We start from the raw sequence: 23,727 nt of genomic DNA, 5'->3' as shown, positions 1-23,727 counted from the left end.
CCAAAGTTAGTGGTTTGTTACATTATTCTTTGTAGTGTGTGGTTTAATAATTTAAATGCCCAACCAAAGTCAGATTGGAAAACAAATGTCCTCACCTATGTATTCATTTTGATTAAGATCCTCACTCTGCCAGTCAATTCCTAACCAGTAAGTCCAGGCCTTCAGCAGAAAATATTTAAATTACAGATCTGCTTCTCATTAAAAAAAAAATAGAAATCCAGAATGTTATTTGGATTTTCATATTTGCACAGAATAAGGTTTTTGTTAAACAGAATGGAATTTTAAATTTCTCTTTTCTCAAAATTGTCCCACACAGTTGATAAGAAATCTTGAAGCTATTCCTTGTTGTTACCATTATGTCAACAATTGGCTTCCAAAGGTGTTAAAAGGTTCTCATATATTCAGCCTGGGTTACTAGCGAAGCATTCATAAGGATTTCATAGACTGGCATGTAGATATCTTAAGTGTGGTGGAATTCTTCTCTAAATATCAGCCTGGTGTACAAATTGATTTAACTGATCCATATTAATTATCTAAAAGAATGTGACCATGGACACTGGCAATGAAAGCTGTATCTTATTTTCTATTTTATCTTGAAAATGGATGAGGAAGAAATGTGTTTGGCGAAGATTGCTCAATCCTCACATTTCTCACAAAGCAGCTTTCAGTTCAGAGGGATTGTCTTACCTCTTGCTCCCTTAAATACTTTGACAGCTAAGACAGATGCTTAGATATTGTGTTAATTATAATCACTTGAAAATTCTTGCTTTTCTGATTCCTAATAATCAAATTACTTAATCTCAGAGGAAAGAAACCTCAATATTGGACACAGCTAAAAGAAGTAAAGATTAAAGAGAAGAAGAAGGAAAATAATGGAAGCTTTTAATGCCAAAGTCTCTCTGGTTTGGCATTAAAACAATCTGGTTTAAATTTTACTCTGAAACGTACTAGCTGAATAACCTTGGGCAAAATTCTGATCTTCAATTGTTAATAATAATAATAATAGAATAATTTATCATTTCAAAGGATAGTTATGAGAATTAACTTAGGTTTGTGGTCTCATAAATAACGTATAATACAAACACAAATAAGTCACTGGCAAAGACTATCAGTGTTCTTTTGTTTCCTGATGAGCCTATATGATTGTATGTTTGTTGCATTTTCTTAAAGTTTTCAAATAGTTTTAAAATGAGATTCAAATAGTTTAACACTGTTTTTAAAAGAAGCATATGGAAAGTCAATCAGACAACCATATTAAAAGCTCATCAGCAAAATTCTACCCTCCCCCCCCACTTTCTCCAGAGTGTCTTTGGTGAGGAGGGAGGGTGAGGAGAAATATTAGCTTTTATTTTTTGCCAAATTCTGAAAAGAACATTTAATTCAGGCTGAGTTTAAGTTACCTCTTCCAATAAAAAGTATTTTATATGCAAACCATAAGTTTGAAACTTTTAAATATATTTCATAAACTGGCCAAAGTGAGACATCATTCCAAATATAAAGGTAAAAAAAAAGATAAAAGATAAAAGTATTCCATATCTTTATTACCAGAGGAAATAAATAGTAGAAATATTACTAATTAATTGCTTTTTGTTCAGAAAATGCAAAGATGTTATCTGTTAGCATTACCAAAGCTTTATACCAATTTATCATATTTAAACCTAATTAAAATACTTTTTATATATCATTATCTGAAGTGGACATTGATTCTATGAGTAGCTCAAAGTTAATGTCATTTTCTTAAGCAATTTCTAGTGTTACAGGGCACCAACATTTGTTCTAAAATTATTCTGCATGGCATCATATTACCATTATGGCAACTGAAAAGAAACCATTGTTCAACTGTCCCTGGATACAACTGCCTTCACTGAATACTTGCCCATTTCTACAACTCCACTAAATTTAACTTTCATTCCTTTGATGAATCTTATCGCTTCTTCATCCCTGAAAGCTATTTTTTAAGCTTAAGTCATTTCTTTCAATGGTGATTTTCTTTGGGATGATTTTAAATAAGTTCACTACTTATTCTCCTTATGAAAAAGAAAACAATGGCCTAATTTTAAGATCAATGGAGAGTCATAGCAAGGAAGGCACCTCTCATTCAAAAAAATCCCCATGGGTCAATTATTACTGATATCCCTTTATTAGTTATTGCCATTTAGCTATGAATGCTTACTCCATCCTATTCCAGAAAGTATATGAGGCAGTTTTAAAAGCACATATGGTAATTCTTCAAACAGTCTACACGAGGAGATTAGGATGATGGGAAAGTAAAGGTGGGGGAAGTAATATAAAATGAGGAAAGAATGCAGCAAAAATTCAGGGCCCAAATTTCTGAGCAAAATGACAAACACAATTATTTACAAGATGTAGAGCCCAGAAAATAAGCACATTCCTGAAAATTTGCAACCCATTTGGGTACTGAGGCCTGAGAGAAATGTCTACCCCATATCCTCCTGAAGAGCATTGTATGGCATCACTGTAAGTGCCCCTCATGCTGTCCCACATTAAGTACAACCAAGTGCTCCGCAGGGCTCTGTGATACAACATTTATGGTGTTTATTAAAGATGCAGAGACACTGCAGATGCAATTAAGTACAAGTAATTATATAAGACTAGAGTGAGGCAGGATAGGGGAGGGTAAATCTGATTGGATGGAGCCAAGGAAAGGTTACTGCAGGAACGGAAGTTCATATGCTCCATAAATACTATTACTGCCACTGAGTACTTTTCTGGGCAAAGGAAATAACTCATGGGCAGGCCAATGTTTTTCTGAGACCTAAGAGAAATGAGTAATCAATAACCCCAAAACTATACCATGGAAACAGAAGCATCAAATACCTAACTTAATCAAAAATACAGTCTCAGTTTAAATCACTCAAAGAATATCAAATTTTTAACTGTGTGCTGATGAAAACTTTAAGGCAAATAACAAAATGTTTCCGTGGAGTCTAAACCACCAAATATTTATGATTTTATATATCTATCTATATTTATATTTGTATCTATATCTATATCTACATTGGATGGATGGATAGATAGATGTTAGATAGATAGATGGATAGATAGATAGATAGATAGATGGATAGAAATAGAGACATAGAGAGATAGCTATAGGCAATTCCCCATAGCATAGATATACTATGTTGGAGGATGACTATCTACAATTAATCTTTGAAGTAGTCTTTTTTTTATTTTAATTTTTTTTTTACATTTATTCATTTTTGAGAGAGAGAGAGACAGAGCACAAGTGGAGGAGGGACAGAGAGAGAGAGGGAGACACAGAATCTGAAGCAGGCTCCAGGCTCCGAGCTAGCGTCCGACGTGGGGCTTGAACTCACAAACCACGAGATCATGACTTGAGCCGAAGTCGGATGCTCAACCTACTAATACACACAGGAGCTCCTGAAGTAGTTAGTCTTAAACCATTCTTTCTTACAAGTTGGGTAAGTCAACTGTCTCTAAAATTTACTTCTAGATTACATTATTCACCCATAGAACAAATGCTTTTAGCAGTTTTGGAGCACCAGCATTCAATTCTACTAAAACAAGTATCAAGTTAAAAGGACAATTTGGAAAATGGTAGAAAATGGAGGGAGGATAATATATATTTTTTATTAACCTGCTGGAAATTATTTTCTGATACGAGAAGATAATATCACTATAATTATATGTCATTAACAACTATGATCTTAACCAAGTTACTTAACCGCTCTTTATCGCAATAGTCTCATGTATTCAATGAAAAGAACAATATCATTCCTAGTTTTGTTGTGAGTAATGAGATCATGCATGTGACAGGCCTAGAATAGTACTCAGCACATAAAAAGTGCTCAATCAAGGTTAGCTAATATTCATCAGAAAGCAAAAAGTTCATATTTTTGTCTTACGGCTTGTAACCAATTCTCACTTGTACCATTAAATTAAAATAAAGGCTAAGTAAAAGACTGAAAAAAATTTATGTTATACCAGCAAGTTTATCCATTATCCACTGGGTAACATAGAGCATTATGATGGAATTGCTGAGCCTAAGATCTGCTTCTAACACAGAATCCAGCAGATTCTGAATATTCTAAATCATCAGAAATCACTTAAGTCAGCAGTCTGGAATACTATTCCTGCATGTCATTTTCAAAACTAGAAATTCTTTCATGACCCTTTCACTCACTAGGGAGGTAATGAATATACTATCACCAGTAGAAATCGACAAAGCTCTATTGAGATTCTAACTCTGGGGTTGGAGGGGTGGTTTGGCTCATTGCTAGATAAATCACTGGATTCACAAATGCAAGCCTTGCAGCAGTACAATTCAAATTTGGTTTTCAGAAAAAAATTTACATTATTACATATTGTATTAGTTTTCTATGGCTGCAAAGCAAATTGCTATACATTTAGCAGCTTAAATCTATACCCATTTTTAACTAACAGTTTCTGTGAGTTGGAAGTCCAGGAATGGCCGGGAATGGTCAGAAGTCCAGGAATGGCCAGACATCTGCCCAGGGTCTCACAAGGCTAAAATCAAGCTAATGGCCAGGGCTGTGATCTCAGGTATACCTCTGGGTTCCTTATATCTATAGGACTGTGGTTTCCACTATGCTCTCTGGCTGTCAGCCACTCTCAAAATTTAGAGACTTCCTGCATTCCTTGCTATATGGACCCATCCATCTTTAAAGCCAGCAACAAATAGTTTTCCATTTCCTTGAATTCATTTCATGCTTTAAAATTTGTCCCTGACCTCAAGACACTGTTTTAAAGGACTCATTAGTATAGATCAAGCCAACCAGTGGAATCTCCCTTTTTAAATTTCAGTTGTGCCATATAAAATAACCTAATTATAAGCCTGATATCCCAATACAGTTATGATGTTGAGAATTATAGAGGGCATGGACACACCAGGGAAGGAGTCACTTAGGGGACATCTTAGATTTCTGCCTACCTCATATGTCTAAGGCCTTAAGGGTAAATCATTCAAAGTCTAGAGGGTCTATTATATTGGCCCAAGATGCAAGTCTTAAAATTTGTAAGAAAGAAACTGGCATATATTTTAGAAACATTGCTCGGTTATTCTATAAATTTATAATTTTAAAATATAAACTTGCCTTTTCTAGAAATGAAATAAATTCTAGACTAACATAGTCAGAACCACACTCTTGGGATTGAAGACATAAAAGAAAAGAACCTTATCTTACCATTCTCCATGTGCTTCATTTACCATGAATTTTTTTTATCAACTGTACCTTATATGGGTAAGTTACCAGTGTGTTCACTCAAAAAGTGTCATACAGGAATAAGAAAATGTAGAACAACTGTTCTTAGTTGATAAATATGAGATAAAGAAGCTTATCAGGAGTTGTCAGAATCTGAATTTCCATGACTAAAGTCAAGAAATTCAGGTAATGAGTAACTACATTCTAGAATCCATGCAGCATGGCTGGATCTATTGGCTTCATTTCACATCTTCTCATAAGGAATTGAATATTAGTTCTTTGTTTCTAAAGCAATTTACATTAACAACTTGTTAAGATCTGAGCTTAAGTTCTGAATTTTATTCCTCAGGTCATTTTATTTATTATATTACATTGTTTTTGTATTTTGTTTTTTCATAGGTGGTGGGTGAGTGGATTGGTGAATTGGTTTTTGCTACTGGACCAACGTGGTAAAATTAAAAAATTATGCATAGTTTGTTTTCAAATGTGTTACATTTTCATTATAGCACAGGTATATGTGTATATGTATATCATCTATCTATAAACTGGTTTTCTTCATCACAAAAGATTATTAAATCAGGGATGACTTATGTATTTCAGTCATCAACAAGAGATTATTTTGTGGCTCTCTGGAGAGAGTTGTTAAGGATGCTGAGTTTGCCTACGTCAGTGTGAAAATTAAGCATATTTGAATGAAGTAACAGGATACAATGCCACATATTTGGTACCTTGCAAGAAGGTTGCTCTTCCAGAATATGAAAATACTGAGGAACGGTTGGATACGAAACCATCTTTATAGAGATACATTTATCACTTCAGAATCTCTTGAGAATGTCTGTGCAGCAAAAAGGGATTCTGACATCAAGGAATGGCTTTAAAGAGGTCTACAGATAAAGCTCATCTCCTTCAAAATTTTATCTAGGGCAGCCTTGAGCAGTCTCTAGAACCCACTCCACAGGCCTACTCACAACAGAGGATTCACTGATGATACTCATCAAACCTCTTTGATCCTATGAAATATCTTTTGGAGGAATGACAGTACATTTAAAACTAAAATATTTAGCTTGGTAGATAACTGCAGATACATACTGAGTCTTTTTTTTTTTAAATATTTATGCAAAATGGGAAAAAGAGCAGAGCAGAGCAGTTAAGCACTGACAAAGTTTCTCCTTATATTCTAAACTGATGCATTAGATTGGAGATCTAGAGAACATGTATAGCAAGACTAGTGTTAATGACTATAAACTCTACAGAAAATTCCCTTAACATAGTAGAAGTCATACAGCAAAATGAATCAAACAATGTATAAAGACTTGGAAAACAATCACAACCAAATGTGCAGAAGACAAGTGGTCTTCTGTCAAGCCTAAAACTTTACTAAAAATAAGGAAAGAGGGAGACAGAGAAGGAATGGGGTGGGAAGAGCGTAAAAACAAAAGAGAGGAGGATGGAAAGGAAAATGGGGTGGGGAAGAAGATGTGAGAGTCATCGCATTGCAAAAATTTGATTAAATTTCATAAGGCAACATAAACAATAACGAGAATGCATATCCTCTTAATAAAGATATAGCTACGTCCATACAATTTAAATAAATGCTTTTGTCAAAATATTTTATTTCCCTAGTTACCAAAAGTAATTATTCTAACAAGACTTACACTTGAGTGACTGCCCAAAATATGTTATGATCCTGTAAAGGTGATGTAACTTCCCTTTTGGTTGATTTATGCTTAATTAGTTTTTGTCAATGTTGTACATTAATTACCCTCCAACATTTCAAGGTCTATTTGTGTTTTGATTTAAAAAATTAGTCTGTATCCTTTAGTTATGTAAAAAGTCTAACATTTAATTGGAAACATGTCATATCAGATTTATGTAATGGGCTGTAACCTTGCCAATGCCTACATTAGCTGAGAGATAATCCGTCATTTAGAAAAGCACACTCACTCTTGGAACACAGTGGAGTTCCAAATCACTGCCCTTTCTTTGCATTCTTATTTTATTCAAATTTATTTTCCTCTTTGTCCTTTGCCCCAAACTTCCCCAACTTCTTTATTATCACACGTGTACTATTTCCACTCTTCTCCTCTAATGCTCTCTCTTCTAACTTGAAAGAAACTCTTTTTTGTTATTGTTGTTTTATTTTTTATTTTTTATTTTTTTAAATTTTTTTTTCAACATTTATTTATTTTTGGGACAGAGAGAGACAGAGCATGAACGGGGGAGGGGCAGAGAGAGAGGGAGACACAGAATCGGAAACAGGCTCCAGGCTCTGAGCCATCAGCCCAGAGCCTGACGCGGGGCTCGAACTCACGGACCGCGAGATCGTGACCTGGCTGAAGTAGGACGCTTAACCGACTGCGCCACCCAGGCGCCCCTGTTATTGTTGTTTTAATTTGTGATAAGATATAAAGAAAATGAAGTGAACCAGGCGAAAGCAAAAGAGTGTCCCAATGTTAACTTCCAACAGATTGAACAGATTGTGGAGAAAGGGTTCATATGAAACCATTAAGCTAGAACATCTCTATTTATAAATAAACAAAAATCTATTTGAAGAAAGCAAATCTCAATAACTCCCCATATTCATGCTTTTAAAAGTCTCAAGAGAGGCAGGAATCAGTTACCTCAGCTTGACCAATAGGTATGTTTTCATAGTTGTATAAATTATCCAGGTCGTCCAAAGTGGCATCGTAAGTTTCTGAGTCATAGTTGATGGGGTCCAGAGTGGGAGCAGTCACAGCAGCATCAAAGATGACAAGTCCCAGAATGAGTCTTGCTAACATTTTCATTTTTCAAGCTTTCCTAACAAAAAATACTTAAATGTATAAATATCTAATTGATAATAACTTAGGAATAGTTTCCACTAACTAGGAATGATAAATTCACAGTTTGACACTGTGAAACTCAAGCTGGTAGCTTTCTTTATATGGATCATTTATAAAAATAACACATGAAATTATACAGATTCTGAAGGCTATTCATAGCAGATGTTCAAATTAATTCACAAACCTGTCCACATTTTTACAGTAGATATAGTCATTACAGTGAAATTAAGTTTCTTTCATAGAGAAACACAGGGAAAAAGGGGACACAGAAATATTGTGATACACTTGTTCATGAAAGCCTTTGCCTTAGAGTTTTACCTTTTACTAAACATTAAGTTTCTTTCATCAACTCTGGGATGTAGGAAGGAGAAGGAGGTGGCGGAGGACTATAACCGTAACTCCATTTTACAGATGAGGAAACCGAGGCAGAGTTGACTAGCGATCTAACTAGGACTCATAAGTGTTTCTTGCACATTTAAGCCTATGGCTTTTTCCAGACAAAATAATGAAGGTTTTCTTTTTTTTTTTCTTTTTACTTCCTTGTTGCCTCTGGGTATCATTGATGTATACATAATTTAATATGTGTATAATTTACTATTTCATGCAATATTTTTCAAAACTTATTCTTAACCGAATGAGGCAGAAAATGATTTTTCCTTTAGTCCTTCGTGTTTTATTTCAGTTCTTCATAGCTGTCTAAGCTTTAAACTCAGAATCAGTGAGAATACATGCCTAAAAGACACTATAAGGCAAGATTTTCTTGGAGGAGGATTTCCACACACATAAGATTAAGAAGTTTTTGTTTCGTAATTCTTTGTTAAGCACAGTTCTTATTTTCCATGGTAACATCGTGGCGGGGGGATTCGATCAAGATCTTACCATTTTAATTATTTTAGTTCTGTATGTACTCCTTTGAATATGTTCTAGTTTTAGGGGAAAAGAAAACCTCTCATGTTTAATTTTAAACATCTAAATTGGGCCTATCAAAAATATTACCTGGTAATCATTTTTCGAGGAGGCAAAGAATCTGGAAAACTTTTCTTATCAAGCATGTCTAATTTTAAAGGTGTTGTATTTTGGATACACTTCTCAGGTTTACTTCAAGAACAGTGCCTATGGTGTTTTGTACCTATACACACGTATAAAAGGGAATTCACGGTAAATATTACTTTTAAACTTGAATGCACTGGCAGACAAACTGACCTTCAGTTACTTGAAAGAAAGTCTTTATGAAGCAGATTTAGGCAGAGGCATATGAAATTCCTCTGAGAATAAGAAGCAGTACAAGGAGCTCCTTTTTATTCCCTCCTATGATTTCTTCAAGTAATTTTTTTTATCCATCCTGGATAAGCCAAGCCTCTATGTCACTTGCCTTTGCAGGGGTCTTTGCAGGATTGCAGATTTCGAACTGTTGTACACAATCACCAGCAAAGTCCTACTTAATCAAACAGTGTGATTTACAAATTTTCCACAAACCATTCTTCCATAGTCGAGTGGAAAACATTAACTGTGGACCCCACTAACCTAGAGAAAATCTTTTCTTTTTACATTTCCTTCTACATTTCTGGCCACTTTCATTGTTCAAAGTAATTATGTACTTGCTGATGATTTTTTTCTCACTTCAAACTATAAATGTGAGTATGTGTCTACATTCTTAGAGTTTATTTGCTTTGGGCATATCCCTCAAAGTTATCAGCAATGAGACAGTCTGTGCAAACCCCAGAAATATGAAGAACACCTATCTATGCTTAGTTTAAAAAGTACATTTCTTCCTCCAAGTAACTATACTAGTATTTAATGTTGTATCTTTGAACTTGTTGCCCACTTTATACCATTTCATGATATTCTGAAAATTATGCTTATAATAAAACTTTAAAATATATAGCTTATAAAGACATTCTAAATGCATAATTGCCATATAATCATCAATATATTTTTAAACGCATGAAATCTCCCCTTTTCTTCTTTTGCATGATATTTCAATCAATGCTAATCAATAGTGCATGTCTATAATGGCAAGAAACATGGTCAATGTCAGGGCACTTGATTTAAGGAATATATTGGAAACGACTACAATTTTATTGGCATCTCTCCTGGCTATTAAGATCAACCATTTTACTGTGTGTTATTAATTCCTGAGCTAATTAAAAATTTGAGTTTTCCAAGAGTAATATAAACGTAAAATAACAAACTTAAACCTAAACCATTGAATCAAAGTTCACCATGAAATATGAAAGCAAGTTGAATTATTTCTCAAAAAGTTGTTAGAGGAGGAAAAAAAAGTATCTCACCCAAGAAGAAAGCAATTGTAAAAACTTACCTTTGGCTCCTACTTGGTGAAATGGCACGAAGTGACTGAGGACGCCGAGCCAGTAGTATGTGCCCCTGACCAATGGTTGTGAATTCTGGTCTGTGGGAGGTGGAATTTATAACACTCAATTTTCTGTTTGGAAAAGCTAACCTTGAGAAATGCTTCTCAGTCTTTAAAAACCCCAAATTACTTTATAGTCACTCAAAATAAGCAGTCGAATCCAAATGCCATAGTGTATAGAGTTCTTGAAATATGTTAAAGGAGTTCTAATTGCCAACATGTCGCCTTAAACATTTTAAATGCAAAAAGTTGGTTTTAATATATTTAATCTATAACAGGCTCACCAATTAAGAAAAAGTTAATGTATACAGTGATACTAGAAATGGATATTTTAGAAATGTTCTAATAAGAAATAATTTTCCTTGCGTGTCTAGCGTTGCTTTCTTCACTTTTCATTAATGTTAAATGAAATTCAGTAAATGTGGCAAAAGCCTTACCTGTTTAATGCCGGGAAAGTAAAAAAAAAAAAAAAATCCATTTTTTTATTGCTTGGAACATTCTGAGAGCAGAGAAACAATAAATCCTTTGCATTCCCATTTACAAAGAAAAATATGCCCTGAAACAATGCATAAATATGATCTGAGTGTTTTGGAAAAAAAAAAAAGTCTCCTTTTCCTCTCTTATCTATCAGAACCACACAAATCAAATTACATAAAAACGTTTTTCCCACAGAATACAAGACTTGTTGTAGGCTCCTGGTACCTGACATGGTTTGTGAAACTGAGCCTTACTACAGGTATGGAGACAAAGTACATTTGTGTCAAATCTCCTTTCTCCACTTCCATTCACACTGCAAAAGTTCTAGAGGAAGATGAAACTTATGTCATGTATTCTGGCATGCTTTCATAAATCCAGGTGTCTGGTTCTAACCTGTGCATCAAGAATTCTTTTTCATTGACCAGAAGTGAATAGCTGTATTGAATTTTGAAAGCAGGTGAGGGCAAACTGATGGAGGAAAGTCTGTCTTCAAGACTCTCCTCTTTCTGCCTTCCCTCCTGTTCTCCCTCCTACCCCCAATTTTTGGGGATTCAGGGCACAGTCAGTCATCCTCATCACGCATACCTGCTTCCACATGATCTGTTCTCAGTGTGAGTTATTTTTCTTGGGACCAGTTTTATTTGTAATGGAAGCAGGGATACTGGATAAAGTGCAGAATCTATCAAGACCTCTCCAATAGCAGAGAGGCCATCCTGGGGGGTAGGGACTCCTTCCCTGCATCCTGCAGTTTCACATCATGTGGAGGCTACTTTCAGAAGCATTTCTACAAAAAGGCATGAAGCTGGGTTCCTACACTGGCTGTGTTACAGCGCTGTCCCACAGTGCGTGCTAGATGAGTTTACCTATTGTTAACTCTCCCGACACGTTCTCGATCAGAGTAGTTCTCCATTCCCAGGTGGGTGGCACTCAATCATTTAATTCTCTAAGGTCACATGTGACACAAAGAGAAAATCAAATTGGGTCAAGTTCCCTGATGTTACTGAGCTCATCTGAGGGATATGGGTGAAGGTAAAAAGACAGTGGCATCTCTCAGTTTCTTAGATTCTAGGCTGTTTACCTGTCACCAGTTTTTAGCCTCTTCTAGGTGCTTTGGGATAAAAACAGATGAATAGACTATCCATGAAAATACCTAATTTTTTTCTTCTTCCTGCATTATTTAGTCTAATACTCTGCACACATTGTCAGGTGACAAAGGTGGCATCTACGGAGTCCCTTGTTTTCTGGAAGACTCTGACCGAACCTATAAGACTCTATTTTCAGAACTAATATTTTCACACTGTCCTTTGGTCACCTGTTGGTTTAAGTGATGCTGTCCTTGGGCTTCATAACACTGTCTACTAATGCAGTTGTTTTGTGAGAAGGCAATAACTAAATTACTTGTCCTAATATAGGATTGAAAACAAAAATGACCATTCCTGAGTCTCCTCTTTTTCCAAATAAGTAACTGTTTCATTTTTCCTTATAAAAAATGGGCAGTTTTTAATTTATTCATCTTGGTCTTATTTGGGCTGTCTCCAATATTTCAAAATCTATTTTGAACTATGGGAGCTCAAATTTGTAACAATCCCATGAGGACCTAATCTCTGTTTAATAGTGAGAAGGATTAATTACCAGTTCTAGTCTTTCTTATCCTTGGTAAATATCTTTTAGTTTCATGATGATTTTCTTAATAGAGCCTGAGCTTGGTTATCAGAAACCCTCAGGGGATCAGTTATTAAGACTAGTTGCATAATCTAGTAACTAAGGCTTTCTGGCTTTATCTCTTTAAGCCCCCAAACATTTTACAAATCCTTTTGGCTACAACTCTTAACAAAATTAATTAAACATCGTCCTGCTTGCTTAAATGGAATTAATTTTAAACAGAATGGTCTTCTCTTAATAATTCTCTTTGTTCTGCAGCAGTAACGAACAGAAAAGAGCACTCTGAGGACAGCATAGTGCTGCCTGTCCTTGTCCTCAATGCCAGAGGACCACATCAGTAAGAGCTATGTGAGGGTGTAGATATCCCCCTCCACCGCTTATCAAGAATAAAAACAATACCTGAAGTGACTAGCTACCTTCCTAAGAATCTGCATGTTGCCATAAAGACTTTGAACTCAGTAATAGAAGTCCTGGAGTTTTAGACCATAAACCCACATACACTGTGCTGATGTATCCCCTAATCTGATCTGATCACCTCCTCCAGAATCTGTCAAGGCTGACCTGAAATCTGAAAACTCTCCTTTGCCTTCTGTTTCTTTTGGAAAGTTTCCCTTTGCTTATTTTATCTTAAAGAAATCTAAACATCATAAAAGCCATATATGAAAGGCCTACAGCCAATATGGGGAAAAACTGAGAGCATTCCCTTTCACCCTAAAGTCTGGAACACGACAGAGATGTCCACTCTAACCACTATTGTTTAATATAGTGCTGGAAGTCCTGGCCTCAGCAATCAGACAACACAAAGAAATAAAAGGCAAACCAAATGGCAAAGAGGAAGTCAAACTTACACTCTTCACAGATGACATACAAGACACTGTATGAGGAAAAAAACGAAAGATTCCACCAACATGTTGGTCCACCCCCTGAAAGACTCCACCAAAAAACTGCAAGAACTGATACATGGATTCAGCAGTTGCAGGTTATAAAATCAATGAGCAAAAGTCATTTGCATTTCTATACACCAATAATGAAGCAGCAGAAAGAGAAATCAAGGACTGGATCCCATTTACAACTGTACCAAAAATATAAGATACCTAGGAATAAACCTAATCAAAGAGGTAGAAGATCCATACGCTGAAAACTATGGAAAGTTTATGAAAGAAATGGAGGAAGACACAAAGAAATGGAAAAACATTCCATGCTCACGGGTTGGAAGAACAAACATTGCTAAAATATCTATACTACTCAAAGCAATCTACGCGTTCAATGCAATCCCTATCAAAATAACACCAACATTCTTCACAGAGCTGAAACAAATAATCCTAAAATTTGTATGGAATCACAAAAGACCTCGAATAGCCAAAGTAATGTTGAAAAAGAAAACCAAAGCTGGAGGCATCACAATGCTGGACTTCAAGCTGTGTTACAAAGCTGTACTCATCAAGACGGTGTGGTACTGGCACAAAAACAGACACAGATGTCAATGGAACAGAACAGAGAGCCCAGACAGAGATCCACAAAGGTATCGCTAACTAATCTTTGACAAAGCAGGAAAAGAGTATCCAATGGAAAAAAAAAAAAACACAGTATCTTCAGCAAATAATGCTGGGAAAATTGGACAGTGATATGCACAGGAATGAACCTGGACCACTTTCTTACACCACACACAAAAATAAATTCAAAATAGATGAAAGACCTAAATGTAAGGCAGGAAACTAACAAAATCCTACAGGAGAAAATAAGAAGCAACCTTTTTGACCTCAGCCACAACAACTTCTTACTAGAAATGTCTCCAGAGGCAAGGGAAACAAAAGCAAAAATGAACTTTTGGACCTCATCAAGATAAAAATTTTCTGCACAGCGAAGGAAACAATCAATAAAATTAAAAGGCAATCAACAGAAAGGAAGATATTTGCAAATGACATATTGGATAAAGCATTATTATCCAAAATCTATGAAGAACTTAATAAACTCAACCTCAAAAAACAAATAATCCAGTACAGAAATGGGCAGAAGACATGAATAGACACTTTTCCAAAGAAGACATCCAGGTGGCTAATAGACACATGAAAAGATGTTCAACATTACTCATCATCAGAGAAATAAAAACCAAAATCACAATGAGATACCTCCTCACACCTGTCAGAATAGCTAAAATGAACAACTCAGGAAGCAGCAGATGTTGGTGAGGATGCGGAGAAAGAGGATCTCTTTTGCACTGTTGGTGTGAATGCAATCTGGGGCAACCACTCTGGAAAATAGTATGGAAGTTCCTCAAAAAATTAAAAATAGAACTACCCTCTACCTTATGATCCAGCAATTACACTGCTGGGTATTTATCCAAAGGATACAAAAATGCTGATTCTAAGGGGCACCTGCATCCCAAAGTTTATAGCAGCACTATCAACCATAGCCAAATAACAGAAAGAAGCCAAATGTCCATCAACTGACGAATAGGTAAAGAAGAAATGGTCTACATATACAATGGAACAATACTCAAAGATCAAAAAGAATGAAATCTTGCCATTTGCTACAACATGGATTAGAGTGTATTAAACTAAGCAAAATAAGTCAGTCAGAGAAAGACAAATATCATGTGATTCCACTCATATGTGGAATTTAAGAAACAAAACATATAAACATAGGGGAAGGGAAGGGAAGGAAAAATCAGACAAAAACAGAGAGGAAGGCAAACTAAAAGATTCTTAACTGTAGGAACAAACTGAGGGTTGCTGGAGGGGAGGAACATGGGAGGATGGGATAAATAGTGATGGGCATTAAGGAGGGCACTTGTTGGGATGAGCACTGGGTGTTATACTTAAGTGATGAATCACTGAGTTCTACTCCTGAAACCAATACTATACTGTATGTTAACTAACTTGAATTTAAACAAGTAAATTAAATAATAATAATAATAATAATAATAATAATAATAGAATCTGGCTGCCTCCTGGCAAAGTTTTCTGCTGCTGTCCTTTAAACTGATGTTTTCTTTTTTTTTAATTCTTCACTCACATAACTCAAAGATGGGGGGATTTTACTTGTTTTAGATTTTCTCTTTCAAATGACTTGTCCTCTTTACTCTTGCAAAAATTTTGCCCATTCTGGAATTCATGGCATTTGGTTTAACTATCTGTAACCTCTCCCTTGTCATCAACTGCTTGATCTCCTAGCCAAACCCCTTGCTGTTGATGACTTCAGCTCCTGGCTCGCTTATACCCTCTATTCATACCCGGTCATCATCTCCAGTGATGCCAACCTCCATGTACACGATCCATCTATCATGGTGGTGTGACGGCTGCTTTATCTCCTCAGATACAGGAAAGTTACCACATTCCTACCCAGCCACTCACCACCACTGTCATGCCTTTTAGCTCATCATCACCAGGTTTTACTTAAACCTACTAATGGGGCCCTATTATTATTTTTCTTTTTGCCTAATGAGGCCTTCTTCCATAGCTTCCATCACTTTCCCACAATTCATTAAATCTCCTGTTTTACTTCTCTCCTTACCTTTAGGTTGGATGCACCATTTTCATATGCATACCTTTTCAAGTACTTTCTGCTATCTTTTTTTTTCTTCTTCTTCCCATCATACTCACCTGGGAAAACCTCAACTTTAGTTGAACACAACTCCCAGCTTTCTTCTCTTCTGTATTGGAACGGCTGTCTATTACCAGTGAATATCACACACAATGATGGGCTCACTTTAAATTCTTTAAACTAATCTTCAACCATACTATGTTTCTGATGATGATGATGATGCCCTTTCTGACATTCTAAGATGACTACTTTATAACATTTCCTCTGTTGTCAAACATCCCATATTCCTTTTAAAACAGAGTGATGGTAAAAATCATCAGAATAATGCTCAATTAACTTCGGCCATCAAATCCTCTTGTGCGTATAGGCACCCTCTGTTTTCCCTTCTGTGACAGACTAAGGCATTAAAAGTAAACCCCCCAAATGATGCCCAGGATCTTATACCCTTTCCTCCTTTCAAGCTCTGTGTTTCTTGAATTCTCTCCTCCCTCCCAGTATCTCCCTTTCCACTAGGTCAGTTCTACATACAGACACACATGTTCTAAACAAAGTTCAGGCAGGGGTTCCCTATAACACAAACGAACTGAATAAATGTCAAAAAATGATGGCTGTATAGTAGCATCTTTGAGAACACATGTGTAAAGCTAAAGAAATTTAAAATCAACTTATTTTAAAGCACTGCAGAGTCCAAAATTGTATCTGCAGACTTGATTCACCCTACAAATCTTTCGATTTTGACTTTTGAAATTATGCCTTAACTTAATAAAGTACACTTTCATCTTACTACGGTTTTATTTTCCTGCCTGGCCTCCTCCCCATCCTAGTAGACCCTCTTCCTTTGCATCATACTCTAATGCCTCACTACAATTTTTTTTCATAGCACTTGCCACAATCTGTTATTATATTTTTCTGTTTTTACATGTATCTCCCCTGGGTGTATATAAACACCACGATGCCTAAAATTTATTGGTCACATTCACAATTGTATCCTTAGTGTCTAAAATACTGCTTGGCCCAAATCCATGCTCAGTGTTATTTGAATGAATCAGCCAATTAATGATTGACTGCCTGAATCAAATGCACAGTAATTCAAAGTAAGACATAATTACTTAATAAACTATGATTTGCTTGGGCTATTCTAAAATATATATCATAGGATTACTTGCATTTATGATAAGTGGGTTTTGGCCTTTCTTCTCTCTCTCTCTCTCTCTTTTTAATTGCATCTTTCTATTTAGCTAACTGCCAGACTATCTCTCAACACTTTTCAAGCCACTGCCCATGGGCCTCATGCAGCAAGGTTTCATGTTTATTTGCTGCTAATGCTTCCTTGTGTCACATACAAAGACATATGGTACGGACTTGTGATGAGAATTTGAGAGAGTTTCCATACTGGTTAGGAATCTTTCTGAATAGAGGTATAGAGAGCAAAAACTCAAACTGACTTAGGAAACAGGGAATTCATTGACCCAAGTAACTGAAAAGTACATTTCTCTCTTTTCAGAGAATTTGCTTTTGGTTGACGTCATTCTCAGTGGGCCACCTAGCAAAGGAGGTGACTACGTCTGCTCCATATCTTACATCTTTTCAGGTGAAAATCCAGGGGGAAAGGGGAATTCTTTACTCTAGTAACCTAAGAAAATATTACTTTTTGCACTATTAATTCTGATAAAATCAATGCACATTACTTAAAAAAATGGAGTTGAGAGAATGTAGTGTCTATTCAGCTGAGTCCTTGCCTCATTTGAGGCTCAGCTCAAATGTTACCTTTACGGTCACTCCTTTTCTGACCACTCTGTCTAAAAGAGAGCCAACCTTCTTCAGAACGCTTCTATTTGACATCACTGCATAAATGATTACTTTCTTTATTTTCTTCGCCAGAATGTTATCTTCACAAAACCACGATACATTCGTTTTATCGCTGCATTTCTAGCCCATAATCACACAATAGGCATTCAACAAATATTTGTTGAATAAATTAATGAACCAACCTAGACCTCCGGCCAAATGCTTTACCCTTGAGCCTGCAATGAACTGAGAAAGGAGGGGCTCCCAACAGGGACTAGTAAAAGATGAGTGAATAAATCATGAGTGGAGACAGTCTTTGAACATTTATGCATGGACTTTCTGAAAACTTTTTTGTATGATCTGAGAGTTTTCTGCTAAATTTATTATTTTTATATGTCTTCCCAGTAACTTGATGTAAGGTATCAACAAATCATTGACAAACAACATGTGATAGTAGTACCATTAAATTTCTGCTTCATGGAGAGCTTATGGTAGATCATGTTTTCTGTATCATTTTCACATTGCTCAAGCCTAATCGGTAATACTTATAATAACAATTATAGACACAGTTGAAGCTTTTTTATCATAATTTGGACTCTAAAGTATTACATTTTATTTGCTTTTTTTTATGTTGCATCTTTTTAAAAAGCTTATTATTTTGGTATAAATTATATATTTTTGTCATTATAAAAATTCAAGGACATTTTGAGAAAAAGGGAAGATAACCATCCAAATGCTCAGGGCCCAAAATGTTATCTCTGTGTATCTACAGATAACAATGCTTTTAGCTACATTTGTTTCCAGATTTTTTTTTTCCCAAAAAAACATCTCATATGTGCCAAATTCCCTGAGGCCTTGCATGTTTGAAAATGTCTGTGAACTTTTTACTCTGAGGACAAATTGTTTGGTAGGATATTCTTAGGTCACATTTTTCTTGGGACATTGAGACATTGCTTCATTGTCTTCTGGCTCTAAAGGTTGCAGTGGAAAAGTCTGAAGCCAGCCTAATCATTTTCCACTGTTTAGGTCATTTTCTTTTCTCCTCTGGAGGCTCATAAGATGTTTTCTACACCTTGAGCCTTGGTAACATCACCAAATGATGGCTTGACATTTATGTTCTGTATTAATCTTTCCAAGAGAAGAAAGTGCATTTTTTACTTGCAGATTAGTTACTATTCTTAATTTTAGCACAAATCGCTTCTAGCTTACCTTTGAATTTTGATTTCTGTTTAATTCATCAGAATCATTTTTCTCAAATAACAAATACATCATATTGAGACATTTTGTTTTTTTCTGTCATCATCTCTTTTCACTCTAGTCAAAGTTATTATTTTTCCTGTATATGTCCTTAAACTGGCCACTCTTTTACTGTTTTTAGTAAATATTTTGAATTATGCCCAAAGGAAAATTAACAAAGGCCTGTTGTCCATGGGAAGCTACTTTACCAGAGGCCTCTCTGACTTGATGGAAGGGCAACCAGCCAACTCCAGCTCCTGTTAGCCTCTTTGTCCCACATAAAGAGAGAGAGAGAGAAAAAAAAAAGCACTAAGGCATACTTCCCAGGGACTAAGTTCTACTCAAAACCTGAGCTGTAACTATAAAAATATATAATGCTTACCCTCCCCAGCATCTTACCAGCACATCAACAGGGCTTCAACTTAAAAACAACAGATTGGAACTGAGAAATATTCAAGATGTGGAATCTATTTAAGAAGGGGTTCTTAGGGGAAAATCATAGGCAATGGGGGGAGGGAGTAAATGTCCAACAAGGAAACTAGAGAAAACTAAAGCTTCTAGCATCTACAGCCATGGTGAACATTAAACACAACCCAACTCTTGGCCGGATTAACATAAAACCTCACACTAAAAGCCTAATTACCCCGGTGCCTAATACCCAATGCATCATGCCCAGCTTTCAACCAAAAATTACAAGGTATGCTAAAAGACAAGAAAAACACAGTCTGGCAAGACAAAGCAAGTATCAGAACACAACTCATATATGACACAGATTTTGGTTTTTTTTATGAAGTTTATTGTCAAATTGGTTTCCATACAACACCCAGTGCTCATCCCAAAAGGTGCCCTCCTCAATACCCATCACCCACCCTCCCCTCACTCCCACCCCCCATCAACCCTCAGTTTGTTCTGTTTTTAGGAGTCTCTTATGCTTTGGCTCTCTTCCACTCTAACCTTTTTTTTTTCCCTTCCCCTCCTCCATGGGTTTCTGTTAAGTTTCTCAGCATCCACATAAGAGTGAAACCATATAGTATCTGTCTTTCTCTGTATGGCTTATTTCACTTAGCATAACACTCTCCAGTTCCATCCATGTTGCTACAAAGGGCCATATTTCATTCTTTCTCATTGCCACGTAGTACTCTATTGTGTATATAAACCACAATTTCTTTATCCATTCATCAGTTGATGGACATTTAGGCTCTTTCTATAATTTGGCTATTGTTGAGAGTGCTGCTATAAACATTGGGGTACAAGTGCCCCTATGCATCAGTCCTCCTGTATCCCTTGGGTAAATTCCTAGCAGTGCTATTGCTGGGTCATAGGGTAGATCTATTTTTAATTTTTTGAGGAACCTCCACACTGTTTTCCAGAGATGACACAGATTTTGAAATGACCAGACAGAGAATCTAAAATAAATATGATTACTATGTGAAGGACTCTACTGGAAAAAGTGGACAACGTGCAAAGACAAACAGATAATGTAGTAAATGGACAAGTAAAATGAATGGCAGCAGCGCTATAAAGAATGGGAGGAAGGAACTGAGAGCATTCTGTTTATAGCAGTTTTATTCATACTCGCCAAAACCTGGAAGCACTCAAGATATACTTCAAAGGTGAATGAAATTGCAGTATACCCCTACAATGGAAAATAATTAAAATTATTTTTTTAAATTTTTTTTAACATTTTATTTATTTTTGAGACAGGGAGAGACAGAGCATGAACAGGGGAGGGTCAGAGAGAGGGAGACACAGAATCTGAAACAGGCTCCAGGCTCTGAGCTGTCAGCACAGAGCCCGACGCGGGGCTCGAACTCACGGACCGCGAGATGATGACCTGAGCCGAAGTCGGCCGCTTAACCGACTGAGCCACCCAGGCACCCCTAAAATTATTTTTGAAAAATGAATTATCAAGCCATAAAAAGACTTGGATTAAAATTGAATGTATATTGTTAAATGAAAGAAGCCGATCTTCAATGTCAACATATTGTATGATTCCAACCATATGGCATTCTGAAAAAGGCATAACTATAGAAACAGTAAAAAGATCAGTGTTTGCCAAGTGTTTAGAGGGCATGGATAGGGGTTAGCAGGTGAAGCACAGGGGATTTGGGGGGCAGGAAAACTGTTCTGTATGATACTGTAATGATTGATACATGACATTATGCATCTGTCAAAGCCCATAGAACAGTACAGCACAAGTAGCAACCCTTCATGTCAACTATGGACTTTAGTTAATAACAGTGTATTAATATTGGTTCATTAAGGGGCGCCTGGGTGGCGCAGTCAGTTAAGCGTCCAACTTCAGCCAGGTCACGATCTCGCGGTCCGTGAGTTCGAGCCCCGCGTCGGGCTCTGGGCTGATGGCTCAGAGCCTGGAGCCTGTTTCCGATTCTGTGTCTCCCTCTCTCTCTGCCCCTCCCCCGTTCATGCTCTGTCTCTCTCTGTCCCAAAAATAAATAAACGTTGAAAAAAAATTAAAAAAAAATATTGGTTCATTAATTATAAGAAATGTCCCATACTAATGCAAGATATTAATTATAAAGGAATAGTATATGGGGCACAGGAGGTGGGAACCTGGGAAGTTCTGTACCAGCTGCCCAATTTGCCTGCAAATCTAAAACTATTAATCAAAAATTCAATCTTTAAAAAAAATTCAGTCTTTTCATTTCACCACACACACACACACACACACACACACACACACACACAATTAATATATTAATTGGCTCACTAATTTGCCTTATTTTTGGTGTACCTACTACAAACGTACCTCAGAGATACTGCAGATATCTGCAGGTATTTGCAGGTATACTGCAAATAAGGCAAGTTAAATGATTTTTTTTTTTTTTACTTCCCAGTGCATGCAAAATTATGTTTACACTACCCAGGAAAGAAAAAAAGAAAGAAAGAAAGAAAGAAGGAAAGAAAGAAAGAAAAGGAAAATGCAATCGCTGCGAAGTTCAATGAAGTGAAGGGCAAGAACATGAGGTGTGCCTGTGTACCCAGGCACTGTACTTGGGCATACAACTTTATGGAATTCTCCTGATGTAGGGAGCACCTAAAGTAATCATACGGTATTATACTGGATTAAGGATAGACCATATTAAAATGTGGTAACTATTACTGTGGCTACTACAACTCCCACCGTTACTACCTCTGGTTATGGATGGGTTCCTGCATTAATCTGCAGGGATAACCCACACAGTGTGTACATTATATATATATATGTGTATATATATCATATATCATATATATGAGAAATTTTTTCTCCTTTAGCAAATATTTTCCTCTAAAGGAAAACCATTGAAATAAAAAGAGGCTTTTCTCAGAGCAGAGAACTGTTGCACACAGTGCATTGATGGTGTTCTTACTACAGAATATAGCCTCACTTCTAAGTTTATGTCTACACACGGATATAAATGCCAGCAGTCTTAACACTTTGCTCTCTAGTTTTCTGACTCTTCTGTTTGTTGGCTCTGTTACAGTTAACATCCAGTCTTCGCTTGGCTGAAATGACTTTATGTTGTCTAACTTGGTCAAATCAGTCGTTCCGAAATGAATAAGTTCATTCATGTACTTGTTTACACGACGATACGTTTTTCGTCTTGGCCTTCACAGCTCGTGTAGATGGCTTTTGCTCCAAACTTGATTCTCATCCCAGAACATCAAACTTTCGCTCTTTCTGGGCTTTAAACAATTTTACTCTGATGTTTGCAGCTTGAGATAGCATTTGATACAGCTTTTATAAGTTAATGCTATTTTTCTCTGCTTATAGTTTCCTTCGGTTATAATCATATTTTAGACTTCAGTTTTTTAATATATAATTGCCAAAGCCACTAACAAAATGATAAATGATAAAAGGAGAAATTTATATACCTAAGAAAGAGAGTTAAAATGGAATTTTTAGGGGCATCTGGGTGGCTTAGTCTGTTGAGTGTTTGACTTCGGCTCAGGTCATGATCTTGTGGTTCGTCAGTGTGAGCCCCACATCAGGCTCTGTGCTGACAGCTCAGAACCTGGAACCTGCTTCGGATTCTGTGTCTCCCTCTCTGTCTCTGCCTGTCTCCCACTGGTGCTCTCTCTATCTCTCAAAGATAAGTAAATAAACATCTAAAAAAGAAGATAAAATGGAATTTTCATAAGCTTATTAATAATTGGTGAAAAATTTGTAAAAGCAACTATACAGTATATTTGGTGATATGAATCCCAAACCTAAAGATTTAATTCTATTTAGTCTTTTTTATTATTTTTAAAGCTTTTATTTTAGTTCCAGTTAGTTAACATACAGTGTGATATTAGTTTCAGGCGCACAATATAGAGATTCAGCACTTCCATGCATCGTCCAGGGCTCATCACAAGTATACTTCTTAATCCCCATCTCCTATTTAACATATCCTCCTACCCACTTCCCCTCTAACAATCATCAGTCTGTTCTCTATACTTAAGAGTCTGTTTCTTAGTTTCTCTCTCTCTTTTTCCCTTTGCTTGTTTGTTTTGTTTCTTTCTTTCTTTTTTTTCAACGTTTATTTATTTTTGGGACAGAGAGAGACAGAGCATGAATGGGGGAGGGGCAGAGAGAGAGGGAGACACAGAATCGGAAACAGGCTCCAGGCTCTGAGCCATC

The 23,727-nt window shown here is 36.3% G+C and overlaps 1 protein-coding gene and 1 long non-coding RNA gene across 2 annotated transcripts in view; one reads left to right on the top strand and one right to left on the bottom strand.

Moving 5' to 3' along the window:
- The window catches only part of EPYC (epiphycan), a 36,242-nt gene extending 25,805 nt beyond the window's left edge, over positions 1-10,437 (bottom strand). The window contains exons 1-2 of the mRNA XM_040491254.1: positions 10,347-10,437; positions 7,826-8,003 (exon numbers count right to left, since the gene is read on the bottom strand). Of these exons, the coding sequence (XP_040347188.1) occupies positions 7,826-7,990 (165 nt within the window). The 5' untranslated portion in view covers positions 7,991-8,003; positions 10,347-10,437. The remainder of the gene's footprint in view (positions 1-7,825; positions 8,004-10,346) is intronic.
- Positions 4,794-23,509, top strand: LOC121040643 (uncharacterized). The gene is made up of 3 exons (XR_005795387.1): positions 4,794-4,808; positions 16,379-16,385; positions 23,381-23,509. It is a non-coding gene; the product is annotated as an uncharacterized LOC121040643 (long non-coding RNA).
- Positions 23,510-23,727: the final 218 nt, after the last annotated feature.

The sequence above is a fragment of the Herpailurus yagouaroundi genome, unplaced genomic scaffold (genome assembly GCF_014898765.1).
Source record: "Herpailurus yagouaroundi ecotype Mexico unplaced genomic scaffold, PumYag 182, whole genome shotgun sequence".
Lineage (NCBI taxonomy): Eukaryota > Metazoa > Chordata > Mammalia > Carnivora > Felidae > Herpailurus > Herpailurus yagouaroundi.
The sequence above is the reverse complement of the archived record's forward strand: the minus strand, read 5'-3'. Positions and strand labels throughout refer to the sequence as shown.